The sequence below is a fragment of the Solea senegalensis genome, linkage group LG18 (genome assembly GCF_019176455.1).
Source record: "Solea senegalensis isolate Sse05_10M linkage group LG18, IFAPA_SoseM_1, whole genome shotgun sequence".
Taxonomy (NCBI): Eukaryota; Metazoa; Chordata; class Actinopteri; order Pleuronectiformes; family Soleidae; genus Solea; species Solea senegalensis.
Window position 1 is genome coordinate 10,961,355 of NC_058041.1, and position 21,425 is coordinate 10,982,779.

General features: G+C 42.7%; 1 protein-coding gene and 1 long non-coding RNA gene across 2 annotated transcripts in view; one reads left to right on the plus strand and one right to left on the minus strand.

Annotated features, from left to right (window-relative positions):
* LOC122758873 overlaps window positions 1-21,425 on the minus strand; it is an 84,496-nt gene that overhangs the window by 7,045 nt on the left and 56,026 nt on the right. The window lies entirely within an intron of this gene.
* LOC122758868 (disintegrin and metalloproteinase domain-containing protein 12-like) overlaps window positions 1-21,425 on the plus strand; it is a 74,845-nt gene that overhangs the window by 3,860 nt on the left and 49,560 nt on the right. Inside the window, exons 2-3 of the mRNA XM_044013249.1 lie at window positions 8,505-8,626; window positions 11,961-12,034. Coding sequence (XP_043869184.1) covers window positions 8,505-8,626; window positions 11,961-12,034 — 196 coding nt within the window. The remainder of the gene's footprint in view (window positions 1-8,504; window positions 8,627-11,960; window positions 12,035-21,425) is intronic.

Genomic DNA, 21,425 nt, shown 5'->3' on the forward strand with positions numbered 1-21,425 from the left:
AAAATCAAGAATTCACTTAATAGATTTTATAAACTTGTGTGCACCATGTGTTTAGTAAAGCTTCCCTCAGTTACAGTCATAATTGAAGGATTTAGTAGAACCCCAGCTAAGATTATTTTATCGATCACATTTATGGGGATTTTAAACACAAAAACTGATGGAACTTTGCAGAAAAATGCACATCTCTGGAACATTTCTTAATGTTCCGCTCCCATTTGTCCTAGAGGCACTCAATGTGGGTGACATAGGTCAGTGTGAGCTAAAGTCTCTTGAAGCCATAATAAATACTAAAGCCATCAGGAAGTGCACTTTTGTGTCCTCTAGTTACATTTCATTTCTCCTACAACAGGTTTGTTTCAACCTTATTTAGTATAATGTATGTATTTTGGTTCTCAGCAAATATAGTCAGCCATACTCTCAGCTTACACCCCTGTGTAAGACTTTTTTGGAATTCCACACTGACACATTGTACTGCATTGTCGGTGCTAACGGGAACATCCACCACTTTTTTCCATAAGTATATGAGATGTGAAAGAGCAAATTATGTTTAAGCTCCATATAATCTATGTTCCAGTGTGGTGTAGACTATCTGCCAAGTTTTCACCTCCGTCTACCATGAAGTGACAAGCCGCAATATGTGTTTCCAAATCCTCAGACATGTTAACAAGAACAAGACAGGTCACCTTGGTGAGTTCCTAACAAATTGGCCCAAAGGAAGTTCTGCTGCTGAATCTGTCTGAGTTATGTCCCACAGACGGACCTGTGATTTACTTTTGAGGTTAACCGTTTTATATAACGGTTAATGTTTCAAGTTAAACATTGACTGCATTAGACAGGACTTCTGCTTTAAAGTCCAGTGTGGAACATTTAGGACGGTTTATTGGCAGACATTGAACACGCTTGTATCAGTGTATAATCACTTCAAAATAAAAATCATATGGTTTTTGTAGCTTTACAAAAAGCCCTATTTACATCCTTCAGACAAGGGCCTTGCTTTCACATTTTGAAGCAAACATCGACGACAAAAACTAGGAAAAAAACAACATTTATTCTGAAATAAATGAAGGCCACCATAGTTCCCTGATGTGCTTTGGTAAAAGAGGGGTGAGCAGAGTGCTTGGCTCTTTCACCATTAGATGTCACTAATTCTTACTCAATGGACTTTTAATAACTCTCTGGAATTTAAAGGCATGCACCAAACGCGCTCTTTGTATACGTTTCCAAAATCTGGGCTGCAATTCACGTCGTGTGCACGGTGCATGTTGGGTCTGCACAAGTGTACCAGGGCCTTAATCATTAAATTAATGTATGCAGAATTTTCTGAAGATCAACCAATAGTTTAATAAAAAAAGTGAGCTATTTCAGTTTCATCAATCTTTAGTGTTGGTCATTTTTGTTACCTTCTGTACCATCAGTATGTTAAAGACACTGGTTGCCACAATAGTCAGTATGATGGAGATGTCCATGTTATCCTGTCAGTCTATTAAGACTTTTTTTTTTTCTTTGGTGTGTTTTGAATTTTCACATCTCCTTCCATGATGCTGATCTGCTCCAGGAGCGCTCTGTCACTGACCTTTTCTTGCCCAAGACCCCATGCAAGGCAGCGAGCACAGGCTTTGCAGCTGGAAGGTGGTGTTGGGGTGGAAACAGTGTGTGTCACACACGAGGACGTAACTACACTGGTTTCGCAGACAACATGCACCTCCTGCTGAGCCAGAGGGAATTTTTGCTGCAAGGGCCATCTATTTCCCACAGAGTAATTATGTCCTGACATGAGGCTAGTGTGACGGTAAATGAGTTCAGTATACAAGGTGGGGGTAGCGAGATATAGACAGTAAAAGAGGGGGAGAGAGAGAGAAAAGCACGATTTACCAGCAGAGGGAGTTCACTGTTAAATATGAACCAAATAAAAGAAAAGAAATGTCCGGCAATACCTGTTAACAACCGTCACCACTGTGACTGTTTTCACACTATTAACTAATTAGATTTAATGGAAGTACACACTCTTTCCAGTTATCTCAGATTCCTATTACCATTATGTCACTTTCACGTTTCTCTGTTTTCTTATTGCAACCCTTTGGGTGTTGACATAAGCTCCCCCAACTGGGTGAGATGTTTACTGTGGAGAGGACCCGGCACTTTTCACCTTTCCTCTGTAATCCATATGAACCTCGTCATGTGTTGAGTTTTGGGGTGAGGGTCTCCCACTGTCCAAAATCATGCTGATTGATGTTGGGTCAAAGGTGAAATGTGTCTTAAATTGGCCATTATGGTGTTAAATCTTATTTAATAGTGTAATATTGATTAAAATAAATGTCGGCCTGTTATAAATCTTGCTTTTATTGTGTTTTTCTCTTAGCTAAAGGGTTTTTGCACATTATTCCGTATCCAAACCAAAAGATGAGAATAGTGTCCACCCAGTTTCACACATGAGTGCTCGTTACGACAAAACAGCGGATGTATTCATGTCACTGAGCAAACAGAAACTGCGAGGGTCACAAATGTTATTTGCTGCCTCTTTAATTGGATACTCTAAAGTGGAATCCCCCCCCCCCTCCACGACCTTAACAGGATAAGTACAAGAGACTGAACAAATGAAAGAGATTAATTGATTTTGTGATCAACAGAATATGAAGGCCTGCGTCTCTCCAGCAGAACCAAATAGATCCTTTTACCATGAAGACAAATAGAAGATGACAATGTACCAAACCCTGCTGTTTCCTGCAAAGTGCTGTTTTTTTTCCTCACTTCAGTTGGTTTCTCAAAACCAGAAATTTGACACCATCACCTTGGGCCTTTGGAATTTCATATTGACGTCATTATACAGAATAATGATAATTGATTAAAAATGTAATGACACTGATTAGTCACAGGCCTACAGAAGATAAAAGAAGAAGATGAGATAGAGAGAGGCAATTGAGTTCATTGTTTTTGTCTTCAAGGTCATTACTGAAAGAGAGACGGCTTGATGGTTCTTGCAGTGTATCATTCATCATTCTATTCCCAATCACCATTCTGTTTGAATTAGCATCATTTACCTTCCCTGATTGGGGATAAATTGAGTTCGTGAAATGCCTGTCAATCACCTCTTATTAAAGGAACAATGGCCACGGAGCAAGTTTCACCCCCTTGTGCTGATGTCAGAGTCAACTTTTTGGCTCAGGTCTCCGGGCTCAGTTTGGACTCTGATTAAAACCATCTACTATAGCTGGATATACTGTAAATATCTGTGGATACATGCACGTGACGCAGGGAAAAAGCAATCTTTTCAAGAACATACAACCAGCAATGTTGTCTATATTGTCATTGTTCTGCTTTAAACTGATCACTCGCATCCAAGACGACACGTTTGTGCACTTTGCATCATCGTAGGTAAGCAACGGTTTGTGCTATTGGAAAACTTCCAATGGTTTCTGAAAGCTGAGAAGTTGCACGTCAAAGCCAACATGTGATTATTACGGTAATTTCACTCACGCTGTTGCAGGACGCCAGCAAATCAGCGTCTTTGTCACCAGAGAGGAGAGAGTTGAAAAAAGGCCTGTACACAGTTTCCATTTTTTTTGGCCTGTTTTTGGACATCGAGAACACGCAAAATCTGATGTTCATGTACAACTACTTTTTTTTCTTCTTCATTTAAAAGAGTTAATATACTAGATTACCGTGCAGTACGTTGTAAATAAAGTTCTTCTGGATAAATGGGCAAAAGCACTTCATCACAGGACATTTTCTGGCCTTTATACGGTTAAAAGAAGCAAAAAAAAAAAGTCCAGACGGACATTTTGAGGCTTAATTCCAAATTCTCTTATTTCAAGCCAATGTCATACTAGTAAGTAAAATGTGTCCATACATGTCTCATGTGTGCATGTCAGAGGTTCTTCACTTTCTAATTTGGAGTGTTGTGAAAGTGACAGGAGCCATCAGACAGAGGTGACCATGAGTAGACGTGCACTTTACTGACACACATGTGTAGCCTGGACCCCATCTCAGTGAGGACCTGCACACATGGGTGGTGGTGGTGGTGGTGCGGGGGTTGCATGGCCTCATCAAGCCCGCAGATGAAAAGAACAGCATGGCATTTGTGCTGGAAAAGTGAAGACTATTATGAATACATTATTTCATGGCTGCCCGTCAGGAAGTGAGTTGCGGTTGGTTTGCGAGAAAGCGGGCTCTGGGGTTTAATAAAGCCGAACAGTTGTTGATTTGTTTTGGTGGAACAGAGAGAGAGGGGAAAAGAGAAGGGCTGTGCTTTTAAAAAAAACGGGGTAGTAAGAAAGAAAGGACGTCTTGAGACCTGAGGAAGTTCCTCTGTTCCCTGGGACCGGCAGCTCACAGCCTGTGGAAAATGCATCAGTTCACAGACGTTGATAAAACCAGGGAGTGATTCACTGTGAAATGCCATCGGGAAATGCACAGTGCTCCACAAAGCACAGACGTATGAGAGTTAAGTCAGAGAATAGGGGGGACGTTGAAGCTAAAATGGGCTAAAATATCATTTAAAAATGTATGAAACATTGTCCTGCTGATGAAACAACTGCCACAAGCAGGTTTTGGAACTTGGAAGTTGACTCTCTCCTATGGAGTTGTTTAGTTTGTGCTTGGTGTCAGAGAGTATAACCAGCAAGAAATGGTGAAAAGTAGAACAAGGACATTTTTTATTAGACCAGTAACGAAAGCCTGGTTCATTTGTAAATGTGCAACTGAACTCTGATGCAAAGAAGCAGACTCTGCTCCGCCGAAAAATAGCCGGGAGAAACGGCTCGTGGTTGAAAGAACGAGGTAAAAGCTCTGAAAGAAATATATCACAACTGTGATCTTTTCAATCAACTGTGAGATTATCCTGCATTCACCAATAGATGAATGAGTTTTCTTGTCTTCTTGAATTCTTTTCTTGAAGCAGCGCCGCCTCAGGCGAGGAGGGGAGCGCGTTATTCACTAAAGTGCGAAAGTGTGAAAACAAACTTGGACCGGCTGAATGTTGCAACCAAGTCCCCAATCGTACCGAGTCTAGCGGACTGTTAGGTGTTAAAACTACCTCCATTTGTTCACACTGATTGTTGAGTCAAGGTCATAGTCTTGGATTCTAAAGGTCTCAGTATTGCCTGCCTTTACTAAAATGCAGCTTTAGAGTTTGCAAACAAAAATGGAACTGGCAGCATTTTTAAAAACTCGCGTATTGTGGATGGTAGATGTATTTAGAGCAGAAATTGTAGTAGTAGTAGTAGTATGGAGGTAGTTTAAAAGAGAGTTGGACCATAAAAGGAATTAAAACCATGACAACGTGGGCAACACGTATTGGAGATGGGAGAGAGAGAGAGAGAGAGCAGACAGCCTCCATCCCAAAGTGTATTTCACTCCTGAGGATGAGACTCAGCAATCGTCTTAAGTTTTAATGCTCTTTGTGCTTCAGGCAGCCAACCGCGGCAATCCAGCATCGCAATGTGTAAACAACTAATCTATGGCTGAACATGCAGAACAAATAAAATGTTTTCATGTCTTAAGACACTGCTTTACACAGCCATTGCTCTGTCATATTTCACACACTCATTCCCATGTACATGGACATACAATCCTCCCATCTAGTATTGACTTAGTGGGGCTATATAAATGGCACAAGGTCTCCCAGTGTACACTTGAACATAAAGGGAACTGATCATGGCCAGAACTCTGCTTTATTAAGACCTCTGTTTATACTCGCCTTTATTGAACATATAAATAAGACTTCACATTCTGGTCCCCACTTTTACCGCTCCCTTAATGCTCCTGGTAGCCCTTAAAACAAAAAGCCCACACTTACACACAGCACAGCGCGGTGCGGTGCTACCACGCTCCAAAATTTACTAAATGTCTCTCCCAAGCATGTGGAAAAGAAATGAGCCTGCAGACTCTTTCCACTAATATAATGCCATTTATAAGTGGGAATTAAACCCCAGAGCACACCACACGAACAACATGGCGATTCACTTGAGCACTTTGAAGTCGGGGGGAACCAAGTGCTGTGAACCTCATCTTCCAAGTTGACGTGGAGCACGACGCAAAACAGGCGACAGTCTTTCCAGCCATGTATGTTTAATAGTTCAACGTTGACTCCGACAAATTTACATTTCCACTCAACAAAAAGTGTTTTTTAAGGAAACATCAGTTATTTACATGAGTAAGTTTGTGCAACATTTATATCTACATCTGCTGTAGAAGAGACTAAATGACATCTGCAGTTGGGCGCAGGGAAAAACATATATACTGTATATTGATATTGGTTAATGGTCCAAGCACTCCCAATATTTGTGTGAGTTTAGTTGACAGGGACCATGTACAGAACTCGGTTTATATCAGAGTTGCGTCTGGGAGCCGCTAATTTGCATATCGCCATATCGGATATTGGCAGAAAATTCAATATTGTGCATCTCTAATCTAGTCACAACATGAGTAGGCCTTGAGTGAGATCATCCTCGGTGTCCTCATCACAAGCCACAACAAATCATCCAAAGTTTGGTCTCACACAGGACTTTGACGTCTTACAAAGTCCCGCACCACCAACCCCTCACTTATTCCGGGAGAAAACACATTCCACTGGAAACGTAATTAGAAAATGCAGTAAGGTGTGGGGAGAACCTCATTTTTGGAATAAAGGGTTGGATAATTTCATAAATGGGCTAACCTCGGTCTGGACCTCTAACTGTGTCTAAGCTTCTCTGTTCTCCCTCCTCATCGTCTGTGTTTATACGTGTTTACTTTGCTCAGAGGTTGTCATGCATTCCCTTACTCAGCATGCCCACCTCCCCCGGACGGTGTGATTCTCGAAAGACTAATGAGGACAGGATGGGTCTCTCGCTGCTGTGTATGCGATGCCTGTCCCTTCCTCGCTCGAACCTGCTTCTCATCAGCATGCTGGAGCTGGATGAGGACTGCTGAGCTGGTCACCTCTGGCACTCTGCTATCAGCTGGAGCGGCTCAGTGATGAACTCCAGAGTGATGGTTTCTTCAGAGGATAACCAGAACGAAGCTCAGCTGGGGAGTGCTGTGCCTGACCCGGGTTATTAAGGCTGGATTATAAGCAGACTCAGCAATTTAGCTGGGCGAGTCATGTGAGCGGCAGAAGGGATGTGAACGTCAAAGGAAGAAACTTCACTGACGAGTGTGTGTGTGTGTGTGTGTGTGTGTGTGTGTGTGTGTGTGTCCGCGAGTGATTCAGAATCAGGCAGCAACAAAAGTTTGAATTTCAAATCACGCCCACAAATTATATTGAAACCACACACACACATCACTTCACACAAGTCACTGACATCATCCTCCAACTAAATCTGTTTCCCTGCTGTTTGCCGGAGCATCAGTGGGAGAAAACACACAAACAAAAAAAAAGAGAGAAAACATTTGATTTAGGATGTTTGCACTGAAACAAATGGAGCTTACAACCCCTGCTGCTTTAGTAAGAGACGCAAGCTCTGAAATAGCTCCCCCGCTATGAAGAAGTGATTACTGCATAAACCCTGTTAGCAATGTTCTCCTGTGGCTCACAATTTCTTTCTGCCACTCTGTGTGCTCATGATATACTTTTTTTTTTAAGAGACATTTCAGCTACTGTCTCATTTATGAGCTGTATAGGGTTTTTGAGGATGGTGGCTGGTTGTTTTTTTCCATCGGTTCAACCCCAGACAGCAGTCTCAGGGCCATCAGTATTGGATTTGGGGATGAATATATTTTTAAATGACTAGCAACTCACCAGAGCGTCAAGAATTGCAGCCATTCGAAGGCTCAGTTAACACTCTGTCAGAACAGAGAGAGAGAGGAGATAAAAGCATGCTGGGAACCTTGCCCCAAATCTATGTCTAATCCCTGCACTGTATCCTGGACACTAGCCTTGTGGAAGGAGTTATCACAGCAGCAGCAGCAGCAGCAGCAGCAGCAGCAGCAGCAGCAGTCGAGCCCCTCTTTGCTCACAACTCTCTCCACTCCTGACAACTGCTGAGATTTATGCAGTTTGAGTGGCAGAGGGCTGGTTACAGTTTGGCTACAGACTGAACACCTTTCATTGCTTGATATCTGTGAGCACTAATGTATCCCTGCCTTTATGGCTGAGAGGACACACTCCATTCTCTTGGCGGCTTATAGGAAGGAGGTGAACACATGTTCAGGAAGGGTGTGGATGTGTTGGAGGCGGCATTTTGTCAAAGTCAGTTATGAACAACAGAAACACTCGGGGAGCATTATTTGTGTGTTGTGACAGAAAATCCATCAGATGCAGACGGTTGAGGCGACGCGTCACATTAAAGGCAGCTGCACTGTCAGGTTGTGTTTTGATGTCGCTAATGAACACCAGACTCAGGCCTTTAATACGGGGGAAGAATTCATTATCAGTGCCACTGGTAAGGAATCATTTTTGAAAGTTCCCATTCATTGATGGACATGGTCGGGTTTCACCGACGATGAGAGAATTATATCTAGAGGAGGAACACTTTGACACTTTTCCCTATAGTCTGACATGGTTATTTTTTTTTTTTCTTTTACAGGGAAAAATCTGAGTACGACTGATCTACACACACCGACAGCAAAGCAGAAACACTATGGGACCACAGTACCTCTCCTGCTCGATGGACAAGACTGGAAACCACTCAGCCAACTTAAGCCTCAGGTGAAGACTGCGGGATATAGTTTTCATCATCAGTGGCGGTCGTGAGCACATCTACAGTTCATGACTCTACACGCCAACCGTGCATGCTCCGTGACGTATATTATTTTCTAGTCCAGTCGGTGGTGCGACAGAGACAGTGAAGAAGACAGTAACCATGGTAACTTGCTTGAGGATTATATGAGGAGCTTTGCCTGTCCTCTCACTCATCCACATACATTGAGTCCAGTTACCAACAACTACTGAAGAAGACTCCGAGCGATGTGACTGAGAGCCTTCACAGACATTCTTGATATTACAGAGCATCATGGAACTTCATATTCATATATGTCTAAATGAGGTCAAAGCCTGTAGCTCGCCTAGTTATACAGATGCCAACTGAAGTGAGGCCCATGACACACTGGGGCTGAAACACCAGAAATATTATTACAATTACAAATGTGTAAATCCTTTCAAAGTCAATTAAATGTAAATTTGAAAAATACACGCAAATCACAACATAGATGTCTTTCATACAGTAGATGGGAGGGATTGGGGTGGAGGATATCAGAATCCAACCATTTACTTTTACAACACATGCCCTAATCACAGAGACTGTAATAGATTTAAGTGATTTCTTCGGTCAAATTCATTCGAAGCCAGCACTAGAAATCCACCAGATGACTAGATTAGATCTTATCTTATCAGACTGTGTGTGATCGCGAGCCAGAGCGTCGTCGTAGCACACCGTGTTGATTGATTAACGCGAGCACCGGATGACAGTGGACAGCACTTTGAGGAGCTTCCGCATCCAGCGTGTCTGAGGGATGAGTCTTATGCAGCAGCCAGGATTCTCTTCTAACCTTGGTTCTTTGATCCGTGTCTTATTCTGCAATCTCGGCCCCTTTTATTCTAATACTGTCTTGTATAATAAAGGAAAAACCTTTCAAATATAATGCTGTATAGCAGCACCATTAATGTCAAAATGTCCACCTCTAAATTGAGGACTGCGTGTGTCTTCAGATTATGTGTTTCATAATCCAGCAGGCAAGATGCCAAGGACTTTGTAAAGACGCATTCATGTTTCCAACCACTTTGGTTTCAAGGACCCTGTGGCAAAATAAAATGTTTTGGCCTCACTATTGGAAAGGTTCTACGAAAAGGAACCTCTGCTTTTTACAAACCTGTTGCATAAACATTTAAAGGCGGTTCAAACCAATCTCAACCAATCTAAATGCAAGCTTAAACTTCAAGCTTTACTTAAATTCATCATAAATTTAGCATAGCTAAATCACTTGTGTTAGTGTAACCAGACTTTGGTAGTTGCAGTTTTCATGTGTCAGGACTGACAGGAGTGTCAGCTCAGTTTAAGTGAACTGGGAAACATACAGACAGTTTACTTCAGCATGTTTCCGGCACAGACAGCTGTACAGTTGATGCAAAGGGGGGAAAAAACATCACACGATTCGCTAGAATATGAATGTAATGTTTGAAATCAGGGATGCTTGGCTCTGTTTGCTGTTTCATAATAATATACATGGCTGCCAGGAAGACTTAAAAACACAGCTTGAGTTTTCAGCTCGCATTATTGACTTGGTTCGTTTGTGGATTCATTTTTGCTCTGACTTAACCAAAAAAGCCACAGAGCCACAAAGTTTGTTTGGGCTGTCATTACTTGGAACACAAAACCTTAAATCAGCCAATAGAATATCTGCAACCGAGATGCAATGAAGTGATAATGTGAATATATTGCTGCTTTAATTGCAATTCCAAACATGCAGTGTTTATAAGCTGTGTATATTTACCCTGAAGTTCCAAATGGCAGATGTCATGGACTTCAGTGAGGGAGGTCGAAGCATGCATAAAGACAGCTGTGTGAACAGAAGACGGCAGGAAGTTTTAGTCCCACTCGGTCTGTGAAATGATACTGCCTTAAACCTTAAGCGTTCTGCTTCCATATCCTCTTTTAATCCACCCAACATTCTTCTCCACATGGGGTGATGGCTGATTTAACTGAGAGCAGCACTCTTTTCCACAGTTGACCCAAGCTGAACTATGCACAAGAAACTATGTGTGTGTGTGTGTGTGTGTGTGTGTGTGTGTGGTAGCCCAGTGGCACGGAGGGTGCGAGAGAGAGAGGATTAATTACCACTTTATCCTCCACATGTGCCAATCTCAGCTGACATAAGGCGATAGGCGGGGTACACCCCGGACAGGTCATCAGTGCATCACAGGGACACACAGAGACAAACAACCGTCCACTCTCTGCGGTCAATTTAGAGTGTCCAATTTACCTGTAGGAGGAAACCGGAGAACCCGGTGAAAACCCACGCACACACACGGAGAACATGCAAGCTCCATGCAGAAAGGCCCTTGTTCCAAACGGGTCGCAAACCCACTACGTGCATCGTTGCCATGGAACCAAAATCTGGGAGCTACTGAGATGAGAGAAGTTACTGCAGCTTCATTTAATGAACATATTCAATAAGAAAACTAATCATAAACACAAAGACAATAGATTACCAGCACCACTTTTCTCTCACCGGAGTTTTGCTGCTTGTTGCGTTTGTGGGTAAAAAAAGAGAAAACTCTTCCCGTGATTGTGGACATCTTCTCCTTCATCAACTCATTTTGGAGCTTTGTCCAGAAGATGGAGGTTAAAAACATTCAGACCAGTTTCACCTTGTTCTCTGGTAAGAGTGTCCAAAGGCGAGTTTAAAAAAAAAAAAAGAAGAAGAAGAAAGATTTTATCTCAATGCAACACGGATGTTCCCGGAAAAACAAGCAAGCTGCAACTCCATCACGCACGTGAAGGGCCCTACGAGTGCAACACACAGGAGCACGGAGAGGTTATGTGTTGACATGTAGATTAGAGTGTTTGTGTGCGCGTGACAGGAGTAATGTACGACTCTGTGCCACTTCATTTGAATCCTAACAGAGACACATGGTTTCTCTCAGTGCTGTAACGCGGGTGCAGAGAATCGTGGCTTTTCAGCTGGATTAATGTCAAATGGAAGAGAAACATAAGCTAATCCTCTCTGTTCTTGCTCTTAGATGCAAAGTAACTTCATAGGGATTTGCTCTCATCAATTGAAAACAGTAGTGTTATGTGCTTTCTCACAGTCCTGGGTGGCTTAGGCAAAGTTTCATCCGGACTTGAATCAAGATTTTTGAAAGCTGATTTGCTATCTGATAATTTACTGCCACACGTAGTCGTAATTTAATTATCTTTCCTAAATATGAATACATTTTGCAAGAGTTGAAAGGCAACCAGAGCATCTTTCCTCAATCAAAATGCTGCCTGCCTGACTCCAGAAGTCATTTTTCTCATCTCCTCTCCTGTCTGTTCTCTCTTCAGAGTCACCCTGCATCACTGAAGCTCCTGATTGAAGCGGAAGGTGAGCAGCTGCTCTTGGCTCTGGAGAAAAACAAGTAAGTGCCGCTCCATTCATACTTGGCCTTAGCTCAGACCTGAGTGCTTTGTGGAGTAGAAATGGGTGACATACACGACGCTGCCCAGAGACTGAGGCCAAGCTGTGTGTAACATATAGCAGCCATGAAAGAAGGAGAAGTCCTTCTGCTGCACAGTTATAGTACAAGCATGACAGTGTTCTCTGTGCTTTGGTCTTTTTTGTTTGGTGAAACAAAGACTTGAAAGCCAGAAACTCCTGAATGCATCAGCCAGACTCTGATGAAAAGTGACGTCTTCCTCCTTCTTCTCCCTCTATCTTTTCATTTGATCTGTTGGTGTTACACAGGGGAGACGGAGGCTTTGTGTGAACACGGCACACACACACACACACTCGACTCTCTGTAGTAAGATACTATCAAAACAGTGCCAGTCAGGTACTGTCAGGGAGGGGGAACGTCGTTTTGAAAGAAATCAAATTATCGGAATAGGTACACTTTGACAGAGTGCGCAGCTCTGGATCTGTTCAGCGGAATATTTGTCATCTTTGCATTTTCACACAGGAAAAAAAGGCCGACTGAACGTGGCCTCGGTCTCAGGCAGCCACCAAATCGAGTGTATCGCTGAGAAGAATGGGACTTGATTGATGGGGCAATATGTTTTCCATCCAGCTCTGTTGCCACACATGAGCAACCAGGAACAAGCAGAGCTTTCAGTGCGATAGAGAGAAAAAAGGACAAGGAAGCAGAGCGATAGAGGGAACGAGAGAGAGGGAGAGAGAGTGAGGGAGAGGATAGGTTTTTATGCCACAGTCAGCCCTGAATCTCCTCTTGTTTTTCTGGGACGCCTAATATATGTAAATTCCACCTGCAGACTGTGGGACAAAGCTTTCAACACCAGCGACCACAATTTTATGGCTTACCTACTTAGAAAATATTTTGATGGGAAATCACACTCATTCTCACCGTTGAATAACATCCCTGCTCTGCACAGGTGAGGGATTTTTTGCAAAGCTGACGTGCAGGTTGTCAAATTCTTTCAGTTGCAGTGGAAAAAACAACTCCCAACCCTCCGACCCTCAATTAGCACGGCTGTCATTGTTGTCCAACAGTACTAAATGTGAAGTCCACAGCTGAGCTTAAATCCCGAGCCAAGAGGAACAAACAGAGGCAATCGAGGTGCAGTGGAGATTCTTCTAATGATGGAAGCACTTTTGTCAAAACAAACGTCTGTGCACTCCAAATACCAATCTGTCAGAATTTACTGTTTGCAAGTCAGTACGACAACAACTAAATTCTATTCTATTTGTGTGGGGCCACATCACAACACACATTATCTCAAGGTACTGTACATAGTAATGCAAACACCTTTACAGTATTATAGAGAGCAGAGAAACCCAACAATTCACACAATGAGCAAGCGCTACGCATCAGTGGAGAAAGATGCCTCGACCGGTTGTGGTGAAAGGAAAATGGGGAAGGTGAGGTTGAGACCAGGAGCAGATATATAACAGTTGTGTCAAGTTATCAATGTCCAATGATTCAGACACCAATAAGTAATTAAACTACTTCATGAAATGTAAACACAGTTATGAACCTGCTGTGCCGACACGTCGTGAAGGTTCTTGTCTGTTTGGCCGGTTACGCGCTGCAGCAGTGGTTCAAACACAGCCAGCATCAGTAGGGAGCAGGACAAAAATAAGGTCCAGAATAAAATGATTTTGAACTTAACCACCGGATGCATTTGTGTTTTCCTGGCCGTTCGTCAATAAATATCGCTGGCAGCAAAGTGCGAGCGAGGTGTGCACATGCTGCACAGCTGTACGTGACTATTTTTCTGGAACTGCGAGGTGAACATGCTCTCAATGTGTCTAAACTCACATCACCCCTGCAGTTAAAGCAGAGGGGAGCAGAGGGAGGCTGGGCTGCATGAAAAGTTTACTGCAAACAGCTTGAAACCAGACACCGTTTTTGCAGAGATCACAGCAGCTGCCCATCAACATGTTGACATTTTGGCCTATGAGTAGGTTTTGTTGTTATTTAACCAGAGATTAAGAGCCTGTTTGTCAAGGGACACGGAGAAAACATGATGTTGCGGACATAAAACTGTTGGTATATTCAGTTTTAGAATTTGCTGATCTTGAAAGATGTGAACATTTGGAACAGAACACAAAGAGTATATTTACCAGTACTTTACTGCAAAACACCTGTGCTTGGACCTCAGCACCTCAATGTTTAGTGCCAAATGAATGCTAGATATCAAGTCGAGGAGAGATGTCCCCTTTTGTCATTGACTACATAATGTGTGAATTACCCACACTAAGGAGGCCATGTTTTGGGCACAAATAACTCACATAGTAAAGGATGTACGTCAATGAATTGTTTTGAGAACGCAGGTCATAGAGCAAGGAGCTGATAAAATCTTCTGATTGTTTTTAGAAACAAGCCTTTAATGACTCTGCAATACAACTAAAGATTTTTAATAGCGGTAAATTATCAGCACATGTAGAGACCCCCTGAATAACAGCCACGTGGTAAATTAAAGTGACAGACCACACAGACGCAGCAGGACACTGAGATATGCTTCCATTTGCCTGATGGCTGGTGCAACACGGGCTGTAGATGCAGCCAATTACGATGTCACACATACAAGACAAGTGTATTCATTTGTTATCGTTCCTCCTCATCTGGAGCAGTGGGGACATTGGTTGAGCTTTGACCGCTCCTAACCAAGCTGTTTTCACATGTCTTGCTGCTTTGTGGCTTTGAATGGAACGCCTCCAGGCATATCCAGATGAGTCCCAAGCTGAGGAAGCAGCATGCTCTCCATCCATGTTTCTTTTTCTAATGGAGTGCAGGATCAGTGAAAGGAGGCCTGGGGCTTGTCAGCAGGGCGGATAATGTTCTCGGTTGCCTGCACTTGGGGCAGAAATCCCTGCTCATCATGATGTTTAGCCTTAAGGATAAGTGGCCTGAGGGGTTGGCTATCCATCTTTTTTGAGTCCTTTGTGCTACAGGGTAATCAAGCAGATGTGCATATACGCGCTTTAATCTGACCTTTTCCCCGGACAAAGGGCAGGCAGAGGATATGTTTCCTCGCTGCAAATGTCTGCTATCTCTCTGGCGTTTGGAAGAACAATAAAATTGAACCTGGACAGTATCCAGTGTGAGTGTTTGGTTATGGGGATGTTATTTCACTCCATATCGTAAACTGGACTTGGTGAACCTGTGACCTTGTGCGTCCCTCAGTGAAGATGCTCTTGTTTGTCACTGGAAGCATCGACAGGAAAAGGGCTCTCCTGGGAGAGGAAGGCAAGGCATAAATAACCATCTCTCTCGTTAAAGAAAATAAAGAGGCATCCCTATGATCTACTCTGTGGGGTTATTGTCTTTGGCTGCAGATTATTTAAAGGACATCAACCCCAAAGACATTCATGTGTGTCAAATCCTTCCTGTTGTCATTAAACTAGGAGCGAAACAAGAGGTGTTTCAAATCCTCCCCAGAGTCTTTATTTCAGAAATAAAAGAGGATAGAAAGTCTTTTTCTCATTTGAGATTCGGGGCTTACTCATGGTGAAAGCTTTAAATGTATTTATTACAGATTTGAATGTCTGTAGTGACTACTTCATTATATTTGCCTTGCGGTTATTCAGTTCACCTCCTCCCACTGCTGCAGATCTCCTCGGTTTTGGTGTCAGACCATTTCATAATGTTTAGGTTAAGTCAGCTGGTTCGTCGCATTGACTACCAGTGCACAAGAGTGTGTTCAGATGTTTTAATTTAGTTTTAGTTTACCTCACCTCATAATTACAATCATGAGTCATGGGCAGACACATACTTTACAGTATAGTGAAAAACAGAAACAGCCCACTCTTCACATGGCAGTGTCTTCTGTTCTGTATTCTGTTTCATTAAAGGAGTTCTCTTAATCACTAGCCGCCACCAGCATGCAGCAGATAAACTCAGACATGAAGACACACAAACCCTGGATACTGCCTTGTTTATATCATTTCGCTCATAAGCTTCCTTCCACACACACACTTGTGCAGCTTCTCGTTAGAACAATCCAGCGACTTTATTAATATGGACAGTCAGAAATAACCGGTCAAATCTCCTAACCTTAACCTTAACCTTAACCTAACCACACTTCACATCATACTCCATATTATATGTTGTGCCTTTGTAAATGAGGTTCTCCCTCATTAGGACAAAGCTTTGGTCCCCATGGCGACTACTGGTCCTGACAAGGAAGGAAAGAAAGGGGTAAAAAAAAAAATATGCCCACACAAACACACATGCTCTCAGATTCATTCAGACCCACTAAAGCTTATTTCTCAGCCTTATACCTTTCGTGTTACCCTTGTGGCTGCAAGGCCATGATACACTGTGATTCATTAGTTTCAAAGACAAGCCCTGGGAATGGGCTGGTCTCTGTCCAGACCCTGTGTCTTTTAACGGCTTCCTTCAAAAGGGATTTTTGTTTGGCTGGAGCCTCCCTCTTTTGAATTACCTTCTCAAAAGCTCCAATTATTTTTCAGCTTAGAGCAGTAATTAATAAGGTGGACTCAGCGGCCCATGTTGCTAATTAATTACGAGGCATTCAGTAACACTGGGAAGCTCTGAGAATGGCCTGTCCCCTTCCACAGGACGGAGAGGGGTGAGACGCACAATCACTCAGTGTGTGTTTAAAAGTCTGAAGCCTTCCATCTTGTTCATTTGAGTTTATTTAGTGATCTGAAAATGTGCTAATATATGCATTTTTTTAAATGAATGAATGATTAAAAACCTGGGGAGGGATCGTTATGTAGTACAATCAAAGCCCACAGAGTGAAATATTCTTTGTGCGTAATCATTCAGAAGCATTAGAAACTGATTGCATCATTTGAAAATCAAATTGTGATTGTGTGTGTTTCTCTATTTGTTTCTTATAGGGTGACATTCACGCTGTGATGTTTTAATATGTACAGAACATATCAGGGTTACACAAATGATCCATTCAGGCTTGCAAAAAACAGTGTGTGTGGCTCTCCTTCATCCATAGAGATGATGCAAGTTATTTAGAAAAGAAAAGTGAACCTGACTTGAATGGGACCTGACCACCAATTCATGTTACTTTAATTTAAATATTACAATATTTAATGTTTTAATACCTATCAAAGTATTTACTCTCCCTCATTCAGTGTAATAAGGACAATATATGCATCGTCTGGAGGCTTCAAGTTTACACCACACACTTGTCTCATGATTGACTAGTTGTCAACTCAGACATAAGCACAGAGAAGCTTTGCCCCTTCAGCAGATGATCCATGAGCAGAGGGGAAATGTATGTTCCACTTAAAAAAAAAAAGAATAAGTATCATAATGTGGTTTGGAGGGGAAGACTTTCTGTGCCTGATAGAGGTCTTCCCCACCCTTCCTCCACCTTGAGCCTTTTTCCAGATGGAATACTGGGTCTGCGGATTCCAGCTGGTGGATTTATTTCATCCTTCTTCCCTTGACCTCTAATTACACCGCCAAATGAAACCTACTATAAGCAGCAGTTTTCTCTGTCTGATGACAGTCATGTCAGCACTCACCTTCACCTAAGAGCTTAGGGTCTTGTAGATAGAGATCTCTCCCTCTTTTTTTTTGGCAGAATTTTAACAACCAAAAATATATTCTACTGGTGCACTCACAGCGATATCCAGACTGGAAAATATGCTTCTGTGCTTACAGGCACCCTGATGATAGGTGGCGCGGGAAACACATCCAAACATGCCTTGTGTAAACACTAAACACTCTACCAGGCGCTGCTGTGTAGGTGGTGCTCGGGATTTTAGAAGCGAGATGACTATTTTTGTGACAGAAAACAACTACAGGGCAACTATACAGTCATTCATCCTGTTCAGTTGATGCCTTTTACATCTTTTATTATATCATTTTGCATTATTTATGATGGACTTCAGTGAGATTTTTGTGTTTGAAGTCAAAATTCCCACAGCTGAGTGACAATCTGTTTCATTTTAAACAAGCACCTACACATATGTGCCCTTTAGAATGAGACTGCATTAAATGTTTTGATTGTGTGGGTAGACGACGGTGTGTTTCATCTTCATTAATTAAAGCATAACGTAAGGCTTTATCTGCAAGATCATTTATTGTAAGACTTTCCAACAACATAATGTGTCCCATCTTTCCATCTATTTGGTGAATATGTGTAAAATTCTCTTTCTGGAGTTGTACGTCTCCACAATGAGCCATCATTATTGGTCTTACGTAAGTGATATACAGTTATACTTGCAGGAAGATTAAATTGGATACTCCCTGCTTTCAAAATTTGTATTCTAATTATAAAACGTTCAGCCCGCTAACAACATTTTCTGCCGTGCGTCCTCGTGTCGACTGTTTTGTTTACTTGGTTTTGAAATTAAAAGACAAATCATTGAATTTCCACCGCACAGTGGATTATTCTGTGTGTGTGTGTGTGTGTGCACGGCCCAGTGATTTTAATATGAACATCCATTAACGACTACAAATACCCATGATGATATTGCAACATGTACATACTCGAATCGACAAGTCCTGTAATCAAAGCAGTTTCATCTTTCCTATTTCCCTTAAATCACCAGTCGGCCTGTGTTTTTCTCTCTCCTTCTCCTACTGAAGCAAACGTTCTCTAATATTCAAAGTGAAAGCTCATTTTCTCAAAGCTCTGTGTTGCCAAAGGGAATAAACAAATGCAGCCAAGGTTTTTGACCCGTGTGGCTGCTGACCATAAAGATAATCAGCCAAGCTTAACAGTCCTGGCTTCCATCTTCAGTCTGACAGACAGATCTGCTGCACTTACAGTGTGAATCCATGTCAGAGGGAACTCTCACTCCATTTGACCTCCTCCCTGTTCTCACAGTCAAATGACCTTCCTAAGACCAGCACTCCCTGTGTGTATGTGTGTGTGTGGGGGGGGCGGGGTCACTGACTGAGCAAAGAAGCCACGTGTGGTCATCGGCCAGACGGTCAGATTTAGGTGGAAGGAAGCATGTTTCTTTCAGTTGATCTAGGGTTTTTTCTTCTGTTGTCCTCCTCGTGCTCATGCAGAGTGGTGTGAAAAATAAATGGTGGATGGGGAAAAAAAAAAACCCCAGCATCCGCTGCAGCCGACCAGCACAGCAAAAACCAACACCAGCAGCAGTTTCTCCTTCTTGTCCCTCTGCGGATGAACCTCTCTGAAAATGGTGTAATAATCATCATTTATTTCCTTTTGGACTCAATCAGAACCTACAAATCCAAACATGACTCCTTTTGGAAACCTGTTCAGGTTCAGATCTCTCTTTCGTTGCTAAATTTAGCTCAGTGATAAAAAGAAATGGTGCAGAGAAAGTCTGGGACCTGGAGCACGGAGTCTTCCCCCGTCTCCATGTCATGCAGAAAGCAGATGCTTCGTGTTTCCCATCCCACTCATCATTAAGGTTATGACTTTGAGGCCCCACAGTGCTGAGAGATGGACACACAGGGAGTGGATGGAGGCAGAGGAAGGATGTGTGATGACTGGATTGGAGTGTTTTTGCTTTGTCAGATGAGGTGTGAAAGCAGTCGGCCTTCTCTTCTGTCCACCATGCCTTCACATATCTCCCCTCTCACTTATTTCCTTTCCATCAGCAACTCTCTACTGAGGCATGGGATGCAGCAGGGTCTCCATCGGTTGCCCCCCTGTGCTCCTCTTCACTCACTCTCATCTAATCCCTCCACCTCTGGGGACTGGAGTGAGCTGCCAACAACAATAGAGCTGCCTAGGTTTGATAAAGGGTTGCAGGGACTCCGGGGAATGAAGGCTCGAGTCTCCTTAAACTCATCAGCAGAGGTTTGGTTTCTGAGCGCAGGGGTCGCAGGTCCCAGGTGTAAACTCACAGTGGGTTAAACAGGAAACTGCATTTGTTGACACATGAGCGGAGAGAAAAGCTATTTGTTGTCATTCACGGGGAACGAAAATATTCAACTCACAAACCAATGGTTTGCCACTTGATTTCAGCCCAAATGTCAGACTGTTACTGTTACACTGTACAATCATCGTAGACTTCCATGTTATATATTATATCATATACTGTATAGTTAAATTGAAGTAATAGTTCAAGTGATTCAGTGTGTTGTCAGCAGTGCTACAGTCAAACAGCCTACAGGCCTTTGTGTTGGGAAATAAAAGAGTGAAAAGAAAAAAAGATTCATGGCCTCAGAATTATTAGAATCTTGATTATTGCCTTGGCCTGGCATTGATTTTGTTCAAAATGCCAAATGAAAATTAATAAATGGAAGTTCTGTTGTGTTGATGCAAATCAACCTCGCTCACTTTTTATTTACGCCCGGTGGTTTATCGACGCTGTAAGAGCGAACAAGCCCCAGCGCCGCGCTCCGCCTGCACATGCTGGGGTCTGATGTGATGTTTACAAACAGTCTCTCAGAGAAAACCAATAATGTTCTACTCTGCGGCGCGTCGGCTTATCAACAGGAGCCCGAGTCCTTATAGGGATCAGCGGCACATGGATGATCGATGAGCTATAGCAGTACATTATTATTGGGAAAGCAATCACCAACTTTAGTGAAATAACGTTGAGCGCTGATTTAAGGAAGCGTGACATAACAGAATCTTCACTGCAGAAATCAGTTGTAATGAAAGCTGGTTGAGATTTATGAGCACTGCGGGGTCAGTGGGGGGGATGTATGGCCTAATAAATTGCACCTTGGGCATCTTGTCTTAAGGAAGACCACACCTGCTAAAAATGCATGCCTCGGACCTTGCACGTTACACTAAATATTAATTTCTCTTTAAATAATTCACTTGTTTTTGTACTGCCTCCCTGTGCTCTCATCTCGTGGCCCCTTCCTGTCAATCTCCTCCTAACAGAGCTCAGGGTCAGGGTGTAAAACCAAACCCCGACTAATACATCAAAATCAGACTTTTTTTTTACGAGCAACACGGAGGACATCTCACTCACCAAAACAGTCGGAGGGGTGAAAGACATTAAGGGAGGCAGAGTAAATTTGTATTCAGTTCTTAATTGTTTGATTTCCCTGAGGACGCGCAAGGCAGAGGAGGAGGGCAGGAAAAATAGGGGGAGGAGGGCACACAATGCAGACAGCTTTAATTAATTGAATACTACTTTTGTGCGTGTGTGTGTGTGTGTGTGTGTGTGTGTGTGTGTGTGTGTGTGTGTGTGTGTGCGTGCCTTCACCTTGCACAAAAAAAAAGGATGATGGACTTGACTGTTTGAAGTTCCCCAGTTGCTCATTAGTTCAAGCGCGATGTTGAAATGGATATAGATGCATGAGCTTTGTGCTTTGGGCCAGTTCTTTGCGAAGCATTTGAATTAGCGAGCAGAGCTCAAAGCCAGCGCATTTGCATGACCTGTCCTGAAAAACGACTTTACATTCAGCTCTTCCTCAG